The 19,674-nt window shown below is 47.7% G+C and overlaps 1 protein-coding gene across 5 annotated transcripts in view; it reads left to right on the top strand.

Annotated features, from left to right (window-relative positions):
• MYO1C (myosin IC) overlaps positions 1–19,674 on the top strand; it is a 416,904-nt gene that overhangs the window by 266,307 nt on the left and 130,923 nt on the right. For all 5 annotated transcript variants that reach the window (XM_085649047.1, XM_085649050.1, XM_085649051.1 and 2 more), the window contains exons 6-7: positions 14,596–14,775; positions 18,583–18,681. In XM_085649047.1, the coding sequence (XP_085505173.1) occupies positions 14,596–14,775; positions 18,583–18,681 (279 nt within the window). The remainder of the gene's footprint in view (positions 1–14,595; positions 14,776–18,582; positions 18,682–19,674) is intronic.

Raw genomic sequence — 19,674 nt, 5'->3', positions numbered from 1 at the left:
GATTAGTGGGTTTTCATTTTAATCAAGTGTAACATTTCTTGATATAATTTACTTTGAAAAATAATAGTAGAGAACAGCCTTAAGCAAGGATGCATTCTTGCTGCTTTGCTTTTCTCGCTAGATTTGTCAGACCTCATCGATATAATCTCACAAGTTAGAAGCTTTCTACCAACCCTCGGGGGTTGTCTCCTGGTGCTGCTCCTAGTTGATGATGATCTTGCCCTTGTAGGTCTTACCCCATCAGTCTCATGCATTATTTATCCCTGTTGTTTTAGTCTCATAAACTGAAGATTAATTTACTAAAAACAATAATAATGATTTTTGGGATCGGAGTGACAAGTCACCTAGAAACTGGACTATCAAAGGGTCAAGGAATGTCCATACTTAGTGGTTCGGTTTGTTAGAAGTTTAGCATATTTAGTCAGGTTGTGAAGTTGACCTCTGGAATTAAGGGGCTTGTGTACGAAATTGTAGGCCTAATATACACATTTTGTATTAATTTGTAGGCTTGATATGCAAATCTTAATGACCACATACACTTTATGTAGCTTTGTGCTGTTATTGGAGCAAGGGGACAAAATACAGGCAAAGCTCCGGAATGCATTTCTATACCTCAGTCAAATTTGCCTGTTAAAGCTGTTGGGCTGGAATTGGGCCTTTGAGTGTTAGGTTCTAGAGATCATGGTCAAATTGTTCCTTTTTGGCATTGTGTTCGGATTATCACTGCAAATACTTTGAAATGTTTTATAATTGAAGAAACTTCTTCAGCTAAAGCACATTAATATATTTACTATCAAATCTTGTATTATTAATTGGTATACTAAAAATATATACACATGCGAAAAACTCCCACAAAGGGAAGCCCAACACATTTTGCAACTACGGAACTTTGAGAAAGCACTAAATCACTGCTCCAGAAGCAAACATTTAAACCCAGCATGTGCATCAGTATTAAAAGCTCTCTGCAGTTTTATATGCAGATACATCTTAATGCTGAAGGAGTTTTGTATGCCTTTTAAAACCGGAGGTCAACATTTAACTGGTAACCCTCTATCCAAGATATATATCAATACTGATTAGTGCTAGAATCTCATGCATGTGTTGTTCGTTTGACCTGGTCTCTCTATCTCAAAGTTGGTACATTACTCTGGTTTGTTGTGCACATTATTACTATGGGGCAAAAATATAAATTACTCTTTACCATCATCAGTCTTTGACATTGAGAGCAATGATGATGTTTCTGCGGATGACGGCGTTATGCATTCAGCTTCTACTGCATGCCAGATTACATATGAGTTTTTTTGCATGAATGGCTCAACAATCAGTGGCCACAGTGGCAGAGGGTTGGCATGATGCAACGATTGTGGAAGTTCATAAGAGTATCCAATGGTGGATGGCAGACAATTTACACAAAAATAATTTCAGACCACGTAGATCCAATCACTGCTACAGCCGATGTATCGATCACAGGGTTGAATTTCAAAAATGAATATGACAACACAGGGCAAATGGGATCCATATTAAAGCACTCTTTACAGCAGTGTGCTGGAGTTCAAGAACAAGTTCTGGTCACTAAATGTGTGTCAAATCCATTTGCAGAGAAGATAGTGACTGATCCAATTAGGCCTCATAATTCATAACGTCCTGAAACAAAGGGCTCACAATCGCCAGTCGCAATGCAGAAGCTGAGCAGTAAGTCAAACATACACTTTGAGGCAAAATAACATGCCTCTCTCAATAGCAACTTGATAGACACTCTAGCTAACGAACTACACGCCCTTTGTTAATGGGAATTAAATGAGACAATAGAAAAATAAGTATTTCCAGATTGGGATTAGTAGAAATAGACTTAATCACCATAAGAGGCATCAAAACACGTTACGATGATGCCACCAAGGTATCCACAACTGTCAAGAACCAAGGCTCTGTTGAGGAGTAGGTATATAATATTTGAATATTAATTTCTCCCAATTCCGTTGATATGGCAGTGAGTCGAGAAAGGACTTCAGACGTGGTACTCATTAATGGAGATATCATTCACATTACACTAGAGTGCTAGCTCTCCGCAGCACCTCAATTGTGAAACCAGGCAGGCGCATTTATTCAGACGTTCGGTTACGGCGCCGCTCCTGAGGTCTTAGAATATTAGCATCATAGATGTAGAGAAGTTGTTATAGAAAGGAGGAGAGCAACAATCAGTAAGTGTTTCTTAGAAAAGTAGAAGAGATTTGCAGCATGACATTAGCATGAACAGTGAACATTTTTTAAAATGTTCCTGCAAGGTATTTCACAATGCATATTTCACTCGCTGAATACTAGGTTGACTTAGTCCAGTGATGGTGCATCTAGCAAAAGAAAAGAAAGACCCTTCGTTGCTAACGCTACATGGTTACCTCGAGGGAGAATAACCCCCCGCACACAGAGTACAACATTTAGTCTTAGTCTTTAATATGATGCTGCTAAGGTTAATATTGTGAATATGAAGCTGCTCACGTTCATATTACCCCAATTCAAACCAGTGCGCATATGTCCAGTCAAATGAATGGACTGGACGACAGTGATGTTAATAAAGAGCCATTGAGTTTCAGGCTACCACAGTCAGACCTTGCTTTCAAATACAGGAGTGCAAATTAGTTCTAGGAAAAGACAAAGGTAATCGGGTAAAGGACATCTCTCCTTTCGATGTTAATAAAACTATAGAATTACCAACTTGTTAAAAACCCTCGGTCACCTGCTGCAAGATATCTTCATGCAATAGATCTTAGAAGAGTCGTGATGCACCATGTTGTAAGGACACAAGTAAAAGAACAGTCATTGCTACTTGCATTGTTTGCTTATATCCAAATTATGTACAATAAGTGGATAGACACAATGGATTCTCAGTTGTGAAAAATATATATTTTTTAAATGTTTGCTGTGCGCTGAATACTTCAGCTGTTGTGTTCAAGTAAATATCTATTCAGAAGTCAAACAGTCTATCTATGACTGTATTAAATCTAAACCGGAAAATGTGCTTGGGTAGAAAACTGCATCCCTTATTGCATATATAAGCGTGAGGGAGAGTGATGGACAGACTCAGACCTCATGGTCCCGTCTACTGTTGGGTCACAACTTAGGTTGACTTAGAAGCAAGGGCCCTTCGTGGGAGACCAGACTACTGACCTGAATTCTAGGTCGATTTAGTCGCGAGGATTGCCCTTAGTTAATTTTTCCCACCTTTTTCCGGGGTTATATATCCAGTGATTTGTAAGCCAAGCACACTCCTTTCTGTCTTCATACTTAGTGGAAAAGCCAGATCTGTAAATAACTGGGCACCTCCGCACAATTGTTCAAACATAACGTATGTTTAGTTGCATACCAAAATAAAAATATAGATCTGTATGCACAATTTAACACTTAAACAAAAAACAGAATTGGAGGTTGTCAGCTGTTTATGATTCTTATTCAGTCATCTTTCCCATGTGAAACTGTTGAGAGCCAACACGTTTCGTCCTTTGAATATTTTCAAAGCTGTACAAGTCATAAGAAATGCCCAGTATATTGTTGAAATCTATGTGCTACACAGCTTGAAGTCATTTCATTGTGTCTTTATTTCGATTAAAATAATCATAAAAGACAGTACAGACAATGTTAAGTTAAAATACTTAGAATAAAAACACAAAACAGTACATAACAATCATTAAGGTATAACTAAGCACAGTGACTAGTACAAAGATTTATACCATATGGAAAAAGCTCATAAATATTAAAAGACAGTAAAAACCATAAATATACAATGGCTTGAAGTCATTTACACAAATCTATACTATCCTCTGTGCAGATACCCTAACAGGCTATGACCAGTGTCAGTAACCACAGATCTTGTCACCAAAAGAAAACAGAGATTCTGTATTTGTGTCACACGTTACAATGCGAAAAAGGCAGTAAGCACTTCAAAGTAAGGAGCAGACTAAAGAATGAGAGTGCTCAAAATCTGGTGAGTGAATAGATAATCCAGAAGTGACCTAGCAAAGTGAATAAAGACCTAAATTCATATGACTTGCACTGACCTGTGAAGTACTGGATGTGGCAGGTTCCAAGTGATAGAGAGGAAACTCTGACTTTATTGGCCTAAGTTAATCAGATATTGGTTCCCAAAAGATGTTGGCAGAGACATATATTAATACTGTGGTATAATGGTTCCTGTAATAACATACCAAAACAGATTAAAGAACGAAGTTTGATGATAACGATCAATGAGGTAAAACAATCCCCATGTTATTTGATGCTGCGGATCTGTTCAATATAAACTATGTAATAGACGGAACCTGGGCAGTAAAGGTGCGTTTGTACAGCATGTCTAAAAATCAGTAAATATTTGTCAGAACCAAGTTAGCTGCAAGGAAATATGAGGGATTCCATTTTCTGTTGTGGTGGAAGAGCAGTAACAATGCTCCACCTGCCATGAAGAGATGGTAGCCCCTATGTCTACAGAGACGGTAGCCCCTATGTCTACAGAGACGGACTGCAAAAGTAAAGGTGATCTGCATTGTAATCGTATGTAAATTGCAGTGATTGAAGGTAATTAGTTAATGCAATGTAGTGTAACAGGCCCGATGGCCAAGTGTGTCTCTTGGTGCAGGATGTTAGACAATCTGTAAGGAAAGTCAAGTATCATTGAGCCAAATAAACTGCAAGTGTAATGTACTGAGCAGAAAATCTAAGAGCAGGATTTAAATAATATACAGTGTGAATTAATATGAGACTAAGCTTGCCGGAGATGGCAAGTATTTTGCAAAATTACATGTTTGGGATGACCTCTTAAGTCACAGAAGTAAACACAAGAAACTAATAGCATGCATGCTGTAGTGGTGTCCGAAGAAGTACAGAGAAATTCTCAAAATGCTGAAGAAAAATGAGAAAACCTGTATTGGATCGGCATTTGAAATCTAAATGGGCTTTGGTAAAGGATATAATAATGGGGCACTTCCGTTCATCCATAAGTAGCATGTAATGGACTATGAAAAAATAATACCAAGTAGTTTGTGCTATTGACAGTGCTTTGTCTCTATAGACATGCAGCCTGTAACAGGTGCCAAGCTTTAAAATCAGCTTCACCGGTAAGTAATATGCTCTTTTATTGCAGTGCAAGGAGCCGAAGCTATGCATCTGGGCCTCAAGTCAAGCAACAAGAACTCAAGTTGTTTAAATTGTCTCCCTAAGTTGAATTGGGTGCCAGTTTAGTAATCTGTGTTTGTATGATGGAACAACTATAGTCTAAACAACGACTCCTTAACTACTACTTAGTCTAAACCACTAAAGTTTTAACAACTGCTTTTTTTTTCTTTACAACTACTATACCTTTACTACGATTGCCTTTACCCCATTAATGTATCTATTTTACAGGTAGGTATATATATATATATATATATTTAATGGATTTGTATGTACCTGTAAATAAACGTACATTTCGTGGTAAAGGCATGCATGCTGAAGATATATGCGTTGCAAAATTAATATTAGTAATTAGTATTAACACTATATACATATACATGTGTGTGTGTGTGTATATATATATATATATATATATATATATATATATACACACACACACCCCTATACTCACTTCTTTTAATGTTATAAATTCCATTTCCACCCAAAAACCTACACCCACCCCAAACCTTAAAAATTCCCTTTCCACCCAAGAACCTATACCCCCCTAAACCCTAAAAATTCCTTTTCCACCCAAAAACCCACACCAACCCTAAACCCTGAAAATACCCTTGCCACCCAAAAACCCACATCCACCCTAAAATTACCCTTGCCGCACAAACACCCACACCCACCCTAAATCCTAAAAATTCCCTTTCCACCCAAAAACCCATATCCACCCTAAACCCTAAAAATACCCTTGCAATCCCAAGAACCCATACCCACCCTAAATCCTAAAATTACCCTTGCCACCCAAAAACCATACCCACCCTAAAATTACCCTTTCCACCCAAAAACCCATACCCACCGTAACTCTAAAAATACACTTGCCACACAAAAGCCCATACCCACCCTAAATCCTAAAATGACCCTTGCTACCCAAAAACCCATACCCACCCAAATTTTAAAAAATACCCTTGCCACCCAAAAACTCGTACCCACCCTAAACCCTAAAAATACCCTTGCGGGCGTGGTCTCGCCGGGAATGGAGTAGGACGCAGGTCGCGGCCGCTCCGGACCGCCGCTGATGTAAACTGCCACTTACAGCGGTGTGACGGCGACGCTTGGACCGGAGACACAGCCCGGAGGGAGCGGAGCACTGGGGGCGCCGGTCTGGGCGGTCGGCGGTGGCTGTTGAGGCTGGCAAATACCGCGCAGACGAGGAGCCGGGTGCCGGCCGGGCTGGCCGCCATTTTCTCTACGCCCGATCTGCGCGCCCGGAGCTGGGCGAGTCCGGAGCTGAGGAGGCGTCGCGCTGGTGACTGCTGCAGGCTCCTGGCTGGAAGGCACCGACAGTAGAGGTCCCCTGACCCCGGACGGCGTCGGCGATGAGAGCGACGACTGCGAGGCCCGAGCAGAGGCGGTGATCGCCGGCGTCAGACTCTGGTAGGCCGGGACGCTCCTGGGTGCGTTGGGGGCTCGCTGCGGGCCCGGAGACGGCTGCTGATGGCGCTGGGTGTGCGGACTGACCCGACCTTGAGGAGAGAGAACGACGGCTCCCCGAGGGGGACGCCTGGCTGGCCGATGTGACTGGGGACGCAACGTGGTGGCTGCAGAGCACCCGCCGCCATTTTCCCTGCTGCGTGGATGCGGCCTGGTGGTGAGTCTGGCGCTAGAGGCGGCCTGGTGTGACTGGCGGCCGAGGGAAAGCATTGCCCCTGGTGAGCCGGGCCCCGTTGAACTGGTGCTGACTGCCTGTTGGGCCTCTACCCTGGGAGCGTCTGGTGCCCGACCTCACTGCACCCCGGTTGGCGCCTGCTGAGCTGAGCCCCGGAGACCTGCGACTATTGGTGCTTGGGGGAGCGCTGAGACGAGAGAGCAAGAGGTTGGAAGGGGATCGTGGAGCCCCGCGCTGCCGCGCTGTCCCTGGGGTCTGCCCTGGGACCCCCGGCCGGCTCATATTGAGGCCTGATTGCAGACGGAGGGAATGCGCCTCAGCCTGGGGCGCTGCGGCCTAGACTTGCTTGGAGCCTGCCCGGACTGGCGGGGGCGGGGACAGAGGCTCACCTTCGCGTAAAGGCCCCCCCACGGCTGATGGGCTGATCGGGGCCCCACCGGGTGGACCGGGACTGAAGCGGCGAGCCGTCAGATACTACGGCGCCCCCACTGCACCTCTCCCACTCGACTGAGCAGGTGGGATCCCCCGTGGGGGGCGGATCGCCTGTCCGGCAGCCAGGCACCACGCGGGGGCTCGAGAACCTGGCATTCCCCTTTCCCGACGGCGCAGAGCCTGGAGGGCCGTTTGGAACGGGCTTCACTGCAATTCATGAATTGCGTAGCCCAGTGACCTGCGCCTTACGCTGAGTGCCCATTCTGGAGTGCCGGGGTCCCTGCTCACCCCTGTTGAGACGCTGCCCCCTGACCCTCTCGCAGCATGACACGCACTAAGCCAGGGAAGGAGCCGCCCGCGGCCCCCAAAGACGCCTCGGTTAAGGATTTGTGGGGCAAGCCGACTGTACCATCGACGAGTGCAGCACTATCGGATTCTGGGGCCGCCGCTGCGCCAGTCACGCAGTCCTTCATGGCGTCGTTCATGCAGGAGCTCAAAACAGAAATTGGGTCGCTGCGCACAGAGGTCCAGGCCTGTGTCAAGGAGCTGCGGCGAGATGTTGGGGAGCTCGGTGGCCGGGTTGATGACTTGGAGAAAACCTTAGACGCACGTACGGAGGACCAGGAACACCTATGGCAGCGGCTCGCCACTCTAGAAGAACAACATGTCGAGCTGCAAATCAAACAAGAAGATTTGGAAAATAGGGGGCGCCGCAACAACATACGCATACGGGGGGTGCCAACTGGAGCGGAAGGAGCAGACATTGTCATTTGTGGCGGACCTGCTCCATGATATCCGAGGTGATGATGACACTTCACCACCCACATTGGACCGTGCGCATAGGGTCTCGGGACCGTCTGGAAGGCCGGGACTCATCCCTGACATCTTGACGCGGGTCCACTTCTTCGTCGAGAAAGAAGCCATTCTCAAAGCGGCTAGAAGCAAACCTGAAATCCTCTGTGGGGGCAAGCCCATCCAGCTATTTCAGGACCTGGCCCCTACCACCCTCCGGCGCCGGCGGGACTTCCGGCCCATTACGGACAAGCTGAGGGAACTCAACATTCGATATCAATGGGCCCACCCCTTTGCCCTCATGTTTCAGTGGGAATCTAAGCGACGTGTGCTGCGTTCCTATCGAGAGGCGGCCCAGCTGCTCCAGATCCCGGACTCCGCGCCGGCTAGCCCCTCGCGCCGACCTGCTGGTCTCCGCGTCCCTCTGAAGCCGCAGTGTTCCACAGTGCGCCGCCCTAGGCACCCCTCCTCCCCGGATGGCAGCCGATCCTCCCGGGACAAGCAAGACATCATCGAGCACATCAAATCCCTGGAGGGAGGTCCGTCACCATCTGGTTCGCAAGCGCTCGCCTCCAAATGAAAGATTCTTGGTGACACCCCCTTTCTGGTAGCAGCTTGGACACTGAGTCGGCTGTGAGCTTGGTCTGCTTGTGGCGGCCCTGGCCCTCCCTCTCACGACGCCCGGGGGACCTCCCTGGGGGGCGCACACCTGCCTGGTACCTGGCGTGACACCTATACGGCTGCGGCGGTGGTCCGGAGCGGACCCTCGGCATAATGGATCTACAGATAAGCGATGACTCACCCCCTCTCCTATTTCTGGGAGAGTGACATCTCCGGGACAGCCTGTGCCATTGTGCCTGGCTACTCCCTAGACTGGAATAGGCCTTGCTGGCCCTGTTGGCCGATTAAGTGTTTTGGTTGTTGTTTCTGCCATGTTTCCCTTCTCTCCTCTCCCTCCCTTTCTGTACCCTTTCGGTGGGGGGGACACACGTCTGAGGGGAACAACAGATTGAAAGATGTCTTGCTAGTGGTCCTGCGTCAATGACTGACTCGCCCTCTTGGAAGATAGTATCCCTCAATGTGAAAGGGCTTAACTCACCCAATAAGAGACGCCAAATATGGCGCTATTTGCTCCTGCAGAGCCCCGACGTCATTTTCCTCCAAGAGACCCACCTTCTCAAATCGGATGTGGTGCGAATGGCGCACCCCCGCTTCCCCCACCAGTTTTGGTCTTCGGCCACCACTAAGTCGGCGGGAGTAGCCATCCTCTGTAGGGCGGGGTTCCTCCGGGGGGACACTAGGGTCAGTAGGGATGCCGAGGGTCGGTTCCTGCGGGTGGAGCTCAGGAGAGGGAATCACCCGCTCACCTTGTGCAATATCTACTCCCCCAACCAGGGTCAAGATGCCTTTATCCGCGGGATCATTAGGGAGCACCTTGAGCCAGTCGACACCGATCTCATAGTTGGAGGTGACTTCAATTTGGTGTGGGACGCGGAGATGGACCGCTGTGGGGGGGCATTTCACGGGACGGTGGCTATGTCTGCGGCGGTGAAGAGTTCCCTCACTTCCTTAAACCTGGTGGACACCTGGCGGTACTACTCGCCGGGGCTTCGGGACTACACCTTCTACTCCCATGTACACCGCTCATACTCTCGTATCGACCTCCTCTTTGCATCGCACTCCCTGCTCAAGGACATCATGTCAGTGTCACACTCCGGCATTTCGATTTCGGATCACGCTCATGTGGAATTGCTCATACGGGAGAGTTCCACTCGCCCGACGCGTTTGAGCCGCTGGAGATTCCCGGATCACGTCCTTCGGGACCCGGTGGATAGAGAGGAGGTCCAGGCGGCCATCCTGGCGTATTTCGCTGATAACGACGTGCCGGGGACCCCCCTCCCTCTTCTCTGGGATGCCTTTAAGGCTACGATACGAGGTACCCTCACGGCAATAGCAGCAGCCAGGGCGCGAGAAGCCAGGCTCTATGAAACCAAAATCGAGCGTGAAGTAAAGACGTTAGAGAAGCTAGACCACGAACGCCCAATGGCGTCGCGTAAGAGACGCTTGGCCGTTCTCCGCGGGCAGCTCCGCGCGCACCGTACCAACAAGGCTGAGCGCGCCCTGCTTTCACTCAAGCAGCGGTATTACGAGGGCGGAGATAAGGTATGTGCTGTTCTGGCACGGCGCCTGCGAACGCGAGCGGCACGAGCCCATATCGCCAAGCTGCAAATGACGGACGGGTCATGGGCCATTGCGGAACCGGCAAAGCTCCAAACGTTCCGCGATTACTACGCGGCTCTATATGCGAGCGACCCGCCGGCGGCAGCTCTGATATCGGACACCGTAGACACCTGCGGATGGGAACCACTGAGCAAGCAGCAATCTGAGACCCTGGAGGACTCTATCACCTGCACGGAAATGGCGGAAGCCCTGAAGGATCTTCCGCTCGGCAAGACGCCAGGCCCGGACGGGCTGCCGGTGTCCTTCTATAGGGCCTTTTTGCCGCAACTGCAACCGTATCTCCTGCGCCTCTTCAACTCGTTCGCGGAATCAGTGGGGCCCTCGCCGGACATGGCAATGGCTGAAATAGCCCTCATACCGAAGCCCGGGAAGGATCACACCCTTTGCTCCTCTTACAGGCCTATTGCACTATTAAACACCGACTTGAAATTATACACCAAAATCTTGGCTAAACGGCTTAGCACCCACCTCCCGAACCTCATCGAGCCCGACCAGGTGGGGTTTATCCACCAATGCCAGGGGGCGGACAATGTGCGCCGCATAGCGCACATAGTGGGGAAGGCCAAACACTGGAGGATCCCAGCATGCTTGCTATCACTCGATGCAGAAAAGGCCTTCGACCGAGTGGACTGGAATTTCCTCAGGGCGGTCCTGCGGAAGGTGAGGTTGGGCCCTAAGATGGTGGCACGTATCATGGCCCCCTATATCTCACCGATGGCCAGAGTGCGAGTCAACGGCCAACTCACGCAGCCTTTTCCCATTTGCAGAGGTACTAGGCAGGGTTGCCCCTTGTCGCCTCTACTGTTCGCCCTTGTGGTGGAGCCTCTGGCCATTAGGATACGCCAGTCGCCTGATATAGGTGGCATATCCCTTCGGGGGGTTGAGCACAAAATCGCTCTCTTTGCAGACGACCTACTCCTTACTCTCTCAGACCCCCCGCGCTCGCTGCCGGCGGTCCACTCGTTACTCCAAACCTTTGAAAGTGCCTCTGGGCTGAAAATCAATCATACGAAGTCCTGGGCCCTTAACCTTACGATTCCGGATGGGGAACTCGCGGCGATCCAGGCCTCTGTCCCGTATCAGTGGGCGAGCAAGTCGGTGCGGTACCTGGGCCTTAACATAACTCCGGACCTGGACACTTGGACGCAGGCCAACTGGCAGGAATACAAGCTCTCAGTCATGGCCGACCTCCGAACATGGAAGGCCCTGCCCCTCTCCTGGCTTGGTAGGCTGAACACGGTTAAAATGTCTATCTTGCCGAAGATCTTATACCTTATCCAAACCTTGCCGACTCCTATTCCGGAACACTGCATTCAGGGGCTGCAGCGTGACCTCACCAAATTCATATGGGGGGGGAAGAAACCCCGCTTTTCCAACCGGATCCTGAAACTCCCTCGGGATCGGGGAGGGCTGGCCTGCCCCAACCTTTTAGACTACTACTGGGCGTCACATCTCCGCTATATCTTGGAATGGGGGGCGTGGGAGAGTGAAAAAGTGTGGTTCCACATGGATCGGGCAGTCACTTGTCGTCCACTCTGGGACCATGCTTGGCTGCCCCGGGAGGCTCGACACCGTAGCGCTTACATGGCGGTTCCCACCAAAACGGTCCTTGACATCTGGGACAAGGTGGCAGTTCGTCGGGGCCTAACCACTTTTCCGTCTCCCCACACCCCGATCGCCCGTAATCCGCAGTTCCCGCCGGCGGATCGCCCCCCATATTTCGCGAATTGGACGGAAACCGGCTGCAGGACGATTCGTGACCTGTTTATTGGGGACTGTCTCAAAACATTCGCTCAATGTAAGCTGGAGTTTGGGCTTCTGGAGAGGGACAAATTCCAGTATATACAACTGCGCCATTGGATACAGGGCTTTGCCTTGGCGCAGGCGGCCACATGGCCCTACACCCCGTTCGAGCGGTTGGCGCGTGCTTTCGGCACCTACAAGGGGCTGATCTCCCGCGTATACAAGGTGCTTCGACACGCACAGCGACCGGATTCCCATCCCTACCAGGAGAGATGGCACACAGTCACTGGCTCAGGTGTTACCCCTTCCCAATGGTCTCGGCTCTGGAGCGACATCCCCAAGCTCCTACGTAGCATTCCCCAACAGGAATCGGCCTACAAGGTGATGACCCAATGGTATTACACCCCCGCTAGGCTCCAAAAAATGTTCCCTGCGACATCCCCCCCCTCTGCTGGCGCTGCACTCAGGCGACGGGTGATTTCATCCACATTTGGTGGACATGCCCTCTACTGATCACCTTCTGGAAGGAAGTCCTCAGTCACATAAAAAAGGTTTTGGGGTATCCTCTCCCGGAGGACCCGCTGGTGGTGCTCTTGGGCCTTCGGCCGACGACTCTACGGGCCATGACGGGCCGTGACAGACACCTTAGCTTTCAAATGCTGGGTGCTGCAAAACAAACAGTGGCTCTCTATTGGAAGAAGCCCGACACACCCTCAATCAATGTATGGTTTACCCGCCTGTGGCATGTGGTGGCGATGGAGTTCCTCACGGCACGCCTTCAACTCCGCGATACCAAGTATCGCCAGCGTTGGAAGCCCTTGATCGACCACCTGGGGAGACTAGAGCATACGAGACTGCAGCCTCCACGGCTCCGAGCCCTGAAACGTTTTGATGATGTAGTAGACCCTACCGAGCCAGGGAACTTCTGGAGATAGGCAAACGATTCGGGGTCTCCGACTTTTCTAGATACCCCCGGGTTGGGGGGGAACCTGCCCCTGGAGGACCTTGACCTTCGGCCTATGCCCTGTGGTACTGGTGGGACCCATACTCCCCCCCCCCCCCTTCCATGCTGAACCTCCTCCCCTAGATTCCACACCCCCCACCTTCTTCCCTTTCGTTCTGTTTCCCTCCCCATTAGTTGATTGGGCGCCTCTTCTCTATCCATTGGATGCAGGTGCGGTAGTGGATAGCTTTAACACGAACACAGCACGGGGAGAATGGGCGGGTCCCTAATATGTTGTTACTGTGCCATGACTTACATGCTGGTTGTTGCCCTATGCCATACTTGATGCGACCCTGTGGGATACTAGCGAGCCTATGCCACACAACGCTTGGCGGTTGCCAGCCCTCTCATGCTATACCCACTGCAGGCCATAAATGGGGACTCATTGAGGGCGAGCTGGAGGGTGTCCCTACACGCTGTCCATTAGACGGGCGGGATATGTAACAATGCACTGCTTGTCGTGACCCAACTGTATAATAGCCAAGGCGGACTGCATGTGTGGGTAGATGTGTCTACAGGGAACTGCATAGCAACGGTGTCAAGTGCAGTCTTTAGAATGACAGGACATTGGCCCCTAAGGATGTGCTTAGCGTTGCTCGACCTGCTTGCCTCCGCCTAGTGACTATTGCAATGTTATACACTCTCTTGTCAGATGGGGGCTCGCGCAGGGTGTAGGGCTCCTACCGGGGATCCGGGCTAGGAACTGCCTGCTCATAGAACTACCCCCGGGGCATCATTGAGTCTCCCAGGCTTCCCTGACTCTGAAAGTGTATCCTGCTGTGTGTAAGTTGTTCGCTGCCGGCCTATAAGGTTGTAGGCACATAAGCTGTGTATCACCTCTGGCATGACCTGTTAAACGATTAATAAACGTTTGATAACAAAAAAAAAAAAAAAAAAAATACCCTTGCAATCCCAAAAACCCATACCCATCCTAAATCCTAAAATTACCCTTGCCACCCAAAAACCATACCCACCCTAAAATTACCCTTTCCACCCAAAAACCCTTACCCACCGTAACTCTAAAAACACACTTGCCACACAAAAACCCATACCCACCCTAAATCCTAAAATGACCCTTGCTACCCAAAAACCCATTCCCACCCAAATTTAAAAAAATACCCTTGCCACCCAAAAACTCACACCCACCATAAATCCTAAGAGTGCCATCTACTGGCCTCATAAGGTAAATTTAAACAATATACAGTGTTACGGTTGCCTAAATGAAGGTAGAAAATGTAAAACAGTTAATCATTCTTACAAAATGTTACACTCTAAGAAAAAAACAAATCTGACATACTTAACTTGCTATAACAAAAGAAACAACTAATCTCTTCAAGCAAGTCGTTGTTTAGACAGGTCGTTGTTTACACTAGCTATTTGTAAATGCATTAGTTGTTGAGGGATAGTGCTTCAGGCCCCTCGTTGTTAAGGAGTAGTGGTAAAGGTCGTTTCCCACTTGAAAGAGTAGTTGTGATGCATAGGAAATGTCTTCACTGCTAGGAAGGGACTTTGTGATGCTGTGAAACATTGGGAGTTAGACCCCCTTTCAATTAAATACCTGTTTTTCTTTGTTTAGGGGGCTCCAGTTGGGGGACACATTCTAAACTACCTCTTGGAGAAGTCCCGTGTAGTCCATCAGAATCACGGCGAGCGTAACTTCCACATCTTTTACCAACTACTCGAGGGAGGAGAAGATGACCTACTGCGAAGGCTGGGCCTGGACAAGAATGCACAGAGCTACCAGTATCTGGTAAAGGTGAGTGAGAGAGAGACTGGACAGCAGAGGCTAACGGAGGACCGCAGAGGGTGTTATCAGAGCATGGGTGAATAGTGTGGACAATATAATAAAGAGGTTGGCGCGAAGGATTGTAGTAAGGGTGGAAGTGAAGCCTGGCGACCGAATAATGCTATTACTGATGTATTTGTACCCTTTCAAAGCCCGTGATAAGTATCCTGTTTCTGAACTGCAGCCCATACACGTCTTTGATAGGATCTCCCAGAATTAGAGGTTACCCCAACCTCCTGGGGAATCTAAGTATCCTGAAATCCCGTTTAAGTCCACCCCCTATGTGTACGACCCTTCTCTTTTATCTTTTACTTTTATTGTTAGACCACCAAGGGTGGATTGTTGACGTTTCAAACCTGAAAGGGGTTTGTTACGTCTCATCAGGAGGGGGTAATTTGTCTAAAACAATATGAATAGAGAAGAGAAGCGTCCCTTGGTCTAGGAGTAAAGTCAGCTATCTTTGTCAGGCAGCATATTTGTTTCTAGTTACTATCCATGATGTGTTAGCTGATCGGCACGCCCCTCAACCTGTGCCATTGGTCTTAAGATTCTCTACAGCTGAGGGTTACCTGTGAACTAGATAACAGGATTCACATTATATAGAACTAGGATAGCCATCTTAAGTGTTTTCATGTCATTCTGTGTGTGGGCACTGTGTCATCTGCACTAATTTCATTATATACTGCACCTGTATGTTTTGATGGATGAATAATGACATCATTTATAAGAGAAGAAGCTTGTCATTGTTTTTACAATAAGTAGTTCTTTGACTGTCTGTATTACCTGTGATTGATTATGTGTGGTAGTGGTACCATAGGACCAGTGGTTTTTTAATTGCATTATTGTGACAGCCACGCTCCAAGTAGTCAGTCTAACCCTCCTCCTTAATGACCCTAGTCACGTGGTCCTACTTGATCTTTCCATTATCAACCATCCATCACTATTCCACACCCTGAAAAATAACATGGGCTTCACTGGCAGTCATGCAATTGTTCAGACTACCTCACCAACAAGCAGCACCTCGTTCAGATAGCATCTACAAAATCCTGGATGCACCCTGTCAACTGAGGAGTTCTACACAGTTACATTCTCTGACACTTAATTTTCAGCCCTTAAATGGAACCCTGAGGAGGCATTCTTGCAGACAGCAACTTTCTAAATCTCCTCAACCAATGGCATACAGAGACTCGAAGGCAGCCTCAAAAGCATCCAAACCTCAATGGTCACAAATTACCTGATAATAGATCCTACGAAGACTGAATTTCTCCTGTTTGCCATCAACACCAAACATTCTCAGATTTTCCAACTGAACCCTAGCAGACTTTGCACTCCAACTTACAGAATAGGCCAAAGCCCTCTAATTTATCCTCCGCTCAAACTTCACTGCAAAAACACATTGCTAAGAAGACCAATAACGCCTGGTTCCAAATCGCCCTTCTCTAAAAAGTTAAATCTTTTCTTCCAAGAGAAGACTTCAGAATGACAGTACATACCCTACTCCTGTTCCACCTAGATGGAATTCATGCCTTGCTCAATGGCTTCCCAGAGACCACCCTCACTCTCCTGTAAGACACCCTTCGTACAGCAGCATGGTTTAAGGTGCTGAAGAAATCCCTCAACATCAGCCTGATACTGAAAGCTTTACACTGTCTTTCTCTGCAAGATCGAATCATCTTCAAGATCAGCTGAGTCACTTACACAACCCTCTAACTCAAGACCTCAGCCTATATATCAAGTAAACTAACTATATTTGGAGGTCAACGGCAGACAAGGAGCTCTGATGTGAAAGAAATGAGACTAAACACTGCTGGTAGGTGAAGACAAGTCTTCTCAGCCTACACTCCCGGGATTTGGAAAAGCATTCCTTCTGCCACCAGAACAGCACCAACTATACCTGCAGGAAGAAACTGAAAAATCTTCACTCCTTTTGACCTTCACCCTTTCACTTAGTCTATGTCCTCCCTCTGTCCTTTGCTCCATGTATCCCTACTGGGGCTTGCCCCCATTAAATGCTAAATTGCTAGCAAGTTAGGTCTGCCCTTTAAAAATATCCTGACTCTTCCTGTGTTGCTGGCTGTCTCCTGGCACCTAGGGCCTTATTTTGCACTATGTGGATGAATCTGTGACACTTTGACTGGTTGTAACTGATCTGACCTTGTACACCTTGCTCCAGAAGCTCATCAACACAGATGGTAAAGAAGGAAGCTGAACTTTTTCCTGATATGAGTAAGACTTACATTTTAGAAGACATTTGACTTAGGCTTCTTGGCTGGCATGCAAAATTAGATAAATCATACCCCTGCCCATAACCTGTATGTTATTTGAGGGGACTCTGTAGCATCTGAAGGGCCAGAACCTCTGCTTGAAGCTGTCATAACACAACCAAGGGCCAATGCTGGATTCGGATTCCTGGAACATGTTGCTGCTTTGATCTGTGGGAGATGGGCTGTCTTGCAAGACGAGGAGCTGCCATTTTCAGGACTTCACAAGACCCAGCTGACTGAAGACTTGCTTGGAGGATGATGTAAGTAACCAAGACTACCCAGCTGCCATGAGTTACCGCCATTCAAGCTAGTCTGGAAGCAGGGTAAAGAGAAAGTGCAGGCTTTCCCTGAGACATAGAATTGCAGAGATGCTTTCTTGCATCTGAACTGGTGGCCCTACACTGTCCGTGACTTGCCATGTGCTCTTATTTGCCTTCTCAGTGCTAAAAGGACCCAGAGGCTATTTTCTCAACTGTACACAACCCTACTCTAGCGTAAGCCTATACTCCTTGATTACTATACCTTTTAAGTGTCAAGTGCTCAAAAGGAGCAGTTTTATTATCCGGTGCAATTGCTGGCATGGGGCGCATAAGGTGCATTTTTACAGAATTCACATAGGAAGGATATGGTTACTGACTGCCTTACAATTCCAAGAAAATGTCTCACAAATATAGTTGGAAAAGGTATAGCAACACAAGTGCAATATACAGTATTGGAGTAGAGAGAAAGTCAAAGTAGAGAGAAGAAGGGGAAATAGTTACCTTTGGTATAAGAAGAGAGGAGAGCTAGAAACAGTACAAGTTAGATGCTAACTGCCTGAGAACATTCCACAAGTGAGAGGGAATTGGATACCCTATGTGTGGAAGTCATTTAGACATATACAAGTATATGTAGAAGAAATGTGGGACCAAATGTATCAGCGAGCTGGACACAGTATATGGTGAGAGAAGGTAGAGCATAGCATGTGGGGAGCTGAAGAATTGGAGCAGTATATGTGATCTCAAGTGAGAACTGAGCACAGTATTAGGAAATAACTGGATTAATATATAGAGGGAGAGAGCCCACACACAATCTTTGGGGAAACCTGGGGACAATGTTACGGAGGAGAAATTACAGAGGAGGGGAAAGCAAACTGTTTAACAGTGTATTGAGGATAGAAATGTACAAACAATGTGTGAAATTGAGAACTGGTTCCTATACTTTGGAGAGAGACCTATAGTGGTGTAGAAGATTATACAGAGAGTGACACTGTATTTGGGAAGAGACCCAGGGAAAGCTTTTAAGGGAAGAGGATAGTATTGAGAGGGAGTAACATGGGGTTAGTATATGGAAAAGCAAGTATCAGAGCTTTCTGGAGGTAATATTAGGACAGAGAGCTTAGGATAGTATCAAGAAGTGAGGTCTCATTTATATTTTCAGGTTCTCCGTTCCTCCTTTTAAAAGTTCCAAAAAGAGATCAGATCCTTCATACTACCTAAATAATTCCTCCCTCTCTCTCTTGGTTTTCTTACAGGGTCAATGTGCGAAGGTCAGCTCCATCAATGACAAGAATGATTGGAAAGTTGTCCGAAAAGCACTGTCTGTCATTGGCTTCCGTAATGATGACGTCGAGGTATGGAGCTTCATGTCTGTCTGAACACAATTATTTAATTCATTGAATGGACGACCTCTCTTCAGCTTGTTATATATTTTGGGGAATACCTTCTATGAACTTGAGGGAATTTCTGTTTAAGGTTTCCAGGAAGTCCTCTTGCAGGTTTGAAGGAAGGCCTCTTCTGAATTAGATGAATTGCATATCGAAGGTTTAGAGATAGGCCTTTGGTTGGTGTGATAAGAGGCTCTGTGTAGATTTGTGGGGAAAGCCTATTTTGGTGGGCATCTGTGGATTTAAAGCAAATCTTGTGTGGACTTCAGGAAAGACCCTGTTCTAGTTGGTTGAAAAAAAGAAATCTGGATAAAAGTTGGCAGTGGAAACGTCATATTGAGGGGAAGACCTTTTGTATTTCAGTGAAAGATCCGTAGTCTGGAAGATCCCGGGCTTGTTTGTTTTAGTAGGTCATTTGTGAATTGAGGTGTAATCCTGTTTAGGGCTAGGTCATGGTGTTGTGTTTCTTTAGTGAAAGGCCTTGCTTTGTTCACAAAAATATTTTTGTGGGTTTGGGAAAAGTATACTTGTAGTTATTGTAGTTTTGGGGGTTATTCACTTGGGTTACGGCCTCCTGTGGGCTTGGTGAAAGACATTGTGTTGGTTTGATGGATGGGTTTGTGCTGGTTAGTTGATTTGAAAACCTGTGTGTTTGGGAGAATGCCTATTGTGGGCTTGAAGGACATCTGTAGTGTGTTTGAGGTAAGGATTCTTGTGGCCTTGGAGTGACGGCCATTAGGGTTTATAGAAGCCTTGGCAATGGTTTGGTGGAAGCCCTTTTGTTAGGTCATGGCAGTGTCTTATTTTGGAGAAGGTCGTTTGTGGTTTTGAAAACTTGTGTTTAGTATGAATGTAAGAATTGATTTGTGGCTCTGAAGAAATGTGAACTTTGAGTTTGTGCTAATGCCTCTTATTCGTTTAGGGGAAGTCTCTTGAGTGAGAACCACTATGTGGTGTGAT

This window comes from Triturus cristatus, chromosome 3_2 (genome assembly GCF_964204655.1).
Source record: "Triturus cristatus chromosome 3_2, aTriCri1.1, whole genome shotgun sequence".
NCBI classification, from domain to species: domain Eukaryota; kingdom Metazoa; phylum Chordata; class Amphibia; order Caudata; family Salamandridae; genus Triturus; species Triturus cristatus.
Note: the sequence above shows the minus strand (reverse complement) of the source record. Positions and strands in the feature narration are given on the sequence as shown.